We start from the raw sequence: 5,539 nt of genomic DNA on the forward strand, positions 1-5,539 counted from the left end.
CCTTGATGTTGTTGAACAGTGGGTTCCCTCTTCTCCGTTATGACCCTGTCCTCTACTCCCGATGCGACGTCGTTTTGAACCTTTACGCACGCCTTAATTACCAATCTGACATTGCCCCTTCTGCTCCTTACACAACCACTTCCCCCACCTATCACTGACATCAACCTCCCCACCAAAGTGGAAGTGAGGTCGTTGAGGGAAAGAGAAGCAAAGTGACTACCGTAGAAGGAATCAGGGTTGAGGTGGAGGATGATTTTGCCGACAACGGAGGTGACAACGACGATGATAAATTCCAATAAGGTGATGTCGACAATAATGAGACCAAAGTTGACTAAGTTAATGGAAGGAAAGAGAAGGGATATTGGGTAAGTGTCAATGATTAGACTTGATGACAAGACACTTCATTTGTCACGTCATCACTTGACAAATACTACATTGAAACAAAATTTTTTCCGATACACAATTGACCAAAAGTGAAAAAAATCCATTTTTCAGGTATAAAAACATATTTAAGCCCATATAAGTTTATGTATATTATATATTTCATTCATTATACGACTTCAGCTTTCGGCAATTTTCCACAATATGCTATTGGCACATTTTAGTTGTGACTAATCGTGTTTTTATAGTTGGTCTTTTCTACTATACATTTGTCTTTACTTTGTCTCTAAATAGGTAAAAATGCTTAAAGATAATCATATATAATAACATAATCTAGTATCACAACACTCAGCTCCGAGATGTCACAACTACAATGCTGCCGCCATCACCATCTCCAACTCTGAAACAATCATAATAATAAAATAGTTAGTTGCAACCCTTAAAGATTAAAATTAGGCCAACAATATCATAGAGAGACCACGTATCCAAACAATAGCAGAGAATAGAATCCAGAATGAAAATTTTATTTCCTATTTCAACTTGTAATCAAAATGCAAATGTATGAATATGAACTAATTTCAATTATGATACAATTATAATTTATATTATAACCTCAACCTCAATCCAATCAAGTTTTGAATGGTTCCTAAGGCACAAACTAAAAATACCATTAATTTTTCTCATATTCATTATCATTTTAACTGCTAGAAATATATAAAATAAAACAACAAAAGAACAGTCCTAAAGCCTCAGCGACCAAGTGGATATGATAAAGTAGGTCCTACGAATTAACATGCTTAAGCCTTAAGGGCATTTGTGTGCATGGGTGTGCTAAGAATAAGATAGAAAATCATTCTTGAGTCTCCACCTAAAACAACTAAGCATTTAAGATAATGTCTTTAACAGTAACTTCCAGGTGAGAACTTAGACTTTAACAGAGTTCAGCATGTTTAAATATGAAAGGCAGGACTGAAAAATCAGATGCTAAACAAACACCTGGTAAATGTACAAACCTCCAGTAGAAGATTGACAGTTTATCTCACCCCAATCAGGATACAGGATTCCTGACGCTCATAACAACAAAGTAGGAAGCATCATTGTTACCAGAGATTATTTAATTTTAGACAATGTGAGGTAGCAGAACTCAAACACATTAAATTAGCAAGGATCTGGGTGCGGCAAGTCTTGTGTTTCAGGAAGGCACGGCCAAAACACAAGCTAGTTCTAAATCAACACTTGTTCATGAATGTTCTGGTACTAGTTAGTTCATTAGCAGCCATGGGAACATCTCAGAAAAGTAGCCTTAGCCCTTAAGCTAGAAGGAGTACTGCTAGTGATTGGTTTTAGTTTTGGTTTAAATTGGCTTTAGCTTATTAGGTTTATTCCCCATCAGATTTGCATTTTGGAAAGCACCATTGGTTTGGTGCTGCCTTCGGCTGGCAGGCTGACCTGTTCTGTTTTTGGGTGGGCACTGGCACTAGATTGCTTGACCAATTAACATAATCCAATATCTAACCTTGTCTCAAAATGAGAAAGAAAGCCTTAAGGTTAGCCAATCTAACATGATTCTTACTACTACAAAAGCAGAAATTTTATCTCAATAATAAAGTGATGATATTGAAAGTTTGAAACTGAGTACAACCAGTTGGGCTAGAAGCAAACCTGTAAGAAGACTTTTTGCCAACCTCATTCATGGACTAGTCACAGTATCAAATGGGACATTATTGCCATGACACTGAATTTTGCACTTGCATCTCTTTGCCATAAAATGGCAACTGGTTGAAATGACCTCCAAACTCCATGATTGTTGGGTTGCCAATCTCTCTGTCCAAGGAAAATGTTTATTTGATCTATTTAAGCAATAATTTGTTAAATAGAATGAAGTATGCCAGTTTTTAAGAACACACAAGGTAACACGTGCATCTAATTAAAACCAAAATTTCACCAAATCACACCTTTGAATAATACTTGTATATATACACGAGGTAACATCTCTCTAAGATTAACAGAATATATGTCAATGTAGTCAAAGGTGAACAAACCCAGATCTAAGCAGGAATAAAACAGATACCTGATCAAAATCCACGACTGAACAAGTGTCTCCTACCATAAGCATACCGCACTCTGAAATGAAATCAAATGATCTTGATAATTATTGCAATTTAACTTTAGATATAAAAGAAGATAAAGCATGGAACATAACTAATTTAATGAAAGATGACAAAGAACTTACTTTGAGTACCATGACATCATGCTCTTGAAAACAAACACTATTGTGCAACAATTAATTTTAGTTCTGGATGAAAGTTATTCAGCCTCATCAAGAGCTCATGGCATTTAATGGTTGTTCCTTTTGATGTATGTTCACTTTGTTGTGAAAATTTTGGAAGAATCTTCTCCACATCAAGATTTCTTGACATGTGACAAAGGCAAGCTAAGATGGTAGAAGTTAATTTTGAGTCCAGAACAACATCCTTATCAGCCATTTGATGAAGCAAGGAAATGATTTTTTCTGTCTCTCCTTTTAAACCATAGCCCTTTAGCAAAGAATCAAATACAACAACACCTGGTACATGACCACACGAAACCATTTTCTCATAGAGCCCCATGGCCTCATCCAGCATTCCAAGTTTGGAGAACCTGTTTATTAATATAGAAAAGGTTACAGCATCAGGGACCAAATCCATCATAAACATCTCGGATAGCAATTCCTTGGCAGATTTAACATCCCCTGCTTTGAGGGTTCCATCGATTATTATATTAAAGGAGACAACATCAACATTGTGATTCACATTCCTCATTTCTTGAAATAGACTCCTAGCCTGCTCCAAACTGTCTTCCCTGCACAAGGATGTCATTAGTGCATTGTAATCGATCACTGTAGGTCTAATCCCAGAATCTTTCATTTTACAAAAAAGTCCTCTTGCAACACTCAGCATCTGCATTTTACACAGACCATTAATCATAACACTATAAGTCATTGAATTGGGAGAAAATCCAGACTCCACCGCATATTTCCAGAGTTTTAACGCCTCAATAAGTTTCCGAGCAGCTAGATAACCCTCAATCAAAAAATTGTAAGTTACTATGTTACCTTGGAGCCCCATTTCAACCATAGAAGAATGGATCCTTGCAGCATCATGAACACGGCCTTCCTTGCAAAGTCCCTGAATCAAATTATTACACGTGAAGACATCCGGCTTCACATGGAACTTCTCACTCAACAACAGTTTCCAAAGGTCCATCGCCTCATGAATTTTGCCAGCTCCACACAGCCCTTTCAACAATGTATTATATGTAACCGCATCAGGTTTCTTCCCCTTCTTCACCATCATCTCCACAACCCCAAACGCATCATCCATCCGATCCTCCTTGCAAAGCCCATTCACAACAACATTGTACGTCAAAGTACCCGGCTCCTCCCCCTTCTGCACCATCAAATCCAACACCTTAATGGCATCCCCTGCCCTCCCGTTCTTGCAAAGCCCATCCGCCAAGACCGTGTATGCAACGACATCCGGCCGAACCCCACGAGCAGTCATGTCCTTCAACATCTCAGACGCCTCGCGCCACCGCCCGGTCCTGCCAAGACCCTGCATCAAACAGCTATAAGTAACCACATTGGGACTAACCTTCCTCCTCAACATCTCATCGAACAGTTCCCTCCCCGTCTCAATATCACCCTCCCCACAAAATGCACTAATGAGAGAACTATACACAAACACATCAGCTTTCAAACCCTCCCTCTCCATCTCCTCCAACAAACCCAACCCCTCACCAACTTCACCACTCTTACAATAACAATCAATTAAAACACTATACGTAACCAAGTTAGGTCTGCAATCCCCACCTTTCTTCATTGCCTCAAACAAAACCCTAGCTTCCGCCAATCTCTTAGCTTTACAAAACCCATTTACAAGGGTATTGTAAGTAACACAATCAGGAACCACACAATCGTAATTCCTCTTCATTTGAGAAAACAGAGACATTGCCTTGTCGCATTGACCACTTCGGCAAAAACCCTTCAGCACGAGGTTTAAGTTATAGACGTTGACACCGAAACCGCGCTTTGTCATGAGGCTGAGGACCGAAAAAGCGAAACTTGGGTGGTGGGTGTTGACGAAGCTTTCGGTTAAGGCGCTGAGAGAGGTGAACCTGGGCAAGACGAGCGCGGACACCATCTTGTGGTATACCGACACGACGGCGTCGTATTGGCGCGCCTTGCGGAGGTTGTCGATGAGGGTGCTGCAGGCGGGTTCGGAGGGTGGGGAAGTGGGGTCGTTGTCGATGGTGCGGTGAAAGAGCGAAACGGCGTCGGATAGTGAGTGGGGTTGTGTGTGGGCGATTGAAGAGGAATTGTTGAGGAGGCGCTTGGGGATCATTGTTGAGTTTATGGGATTTGTAATTTGTTAATTGTTGTGTGTATTGTAGACAGTGTGAGTAACTAGGATTTGCAGGTTTGAGAGTTGAACTTCAACAAGGGGAGGGATCGCTGTGATTCCGCCCAAGGGTAATGACTTCTTTTGTCTAGAATATAATGCCACTTTTTTTTTTTTCTTTTCTTTCTAAATAGATACAAGTCCTTTTTTATTTTATTTTTATTTTTCACCATTTTAGTCCTTAACTTTTTAAAAATCTTTAATTTTGGATATATTTCATTTTTAGTCCTATAACATATTTATCAAAGATACCGTCGAAAAATAATTTAATTAATTAAAATATAATTATATATATATATATATGTAATTATGAAATTTCTAGAATCCCAAGATTAATAAAAAAAATAAAGAGACAAAAATGATAAATAAATAATTAAAAATTTAAATTTAAATTTAATTTATAACCAGTACGAATGATTATCGCATAAATAACTAATGTGTATATTTTAATTAGAAAAAGAGTAATTATTAGTGAGATCAACACAAATAGTCAAATTATTTTGCTCTATTTTGCATGAGAAAAAAAGTTATGTTTTGAATTTTTTATCCTATTATTTAATCATAACTTATTATTTGGATAAGTTTGTTGAATTTTATAAAATTACCTTAAAAGTCAGAATGTCTCTTTTTGTCAGCATTTGGGAGGATTTGTTCTCCCTCTCTTGAAACATATATCATCCCAGGAGATATAAAATTAACTGGTCGACTAAAAAAAAGAA

At 37.8% G+C, this 5,539-nt stretch overlaps 1 protein-coding gene across 4 annotated transcripts; it reads right to left on the reverse strand.

The window, feature by feature from the left end:
• Window positions 1-574: 574 nt before the first annotated feature.
• LOC100811878 (pentatricopeptide repeat-containing protein At4g28010) lies at window positions 575-4,938 on the reverse strand. 4 transcript variants are annotated; one of them, XM_026129244.2, is made up of 5 exons: window positions 2,615-4,938; window positions 2,453-2,505; window positions 2,044-2,205; window positions 1,395-1,445; window positions 575-781 (listed from the first exon to the last, which is right to left on the reverse strand). In XM_026129244.2, exon 1 carries the CDS (start codon window positions 4,761-4,763, stop codon window positions 2,652-2,654), a length of 2,112 nt encoding a protein of 703 aa, XP_025985029.1. In that variant the 5' UTR covers window positions 4,764-4,938; the 3' UTR covers window positions 575-781; window positions 1,395-1,445; window positions 2,044-2,205; window positions 2,453-2,505; window positions 2,615-2,651. The 4 variants fall into 4 exon arrangements, with proteins under 4 accessions (XP_025985029.1, XP_040873012.1, XP_006583637.1 ...); XM_041017078.1 differs by lacking the exon at window positions 1,395-1,445 and having other exon boundaries at window positions 2,615-3,320; window positions 3,476-4,924; XM_006583574.4 differs by lacking the exon at window positions 1,395-1,445.
• Between the last annotated feature and the right edge of the window lie 601 nt (window positions 4,939-5,539).

Source organism: Glycine max, chromosome 7 (genome assembly GCF_000004515.6).
Source record: "Glycine max cultivar Williams 82 chromosome 7, Glycine_max_v4.0, whole genome shotgun sequence".
NCBI lineage: Eukaryota > Viridiplantae > Streptophyta > Magnoliopsida > Fabales > Fabaceae > Glycine > Glycine max.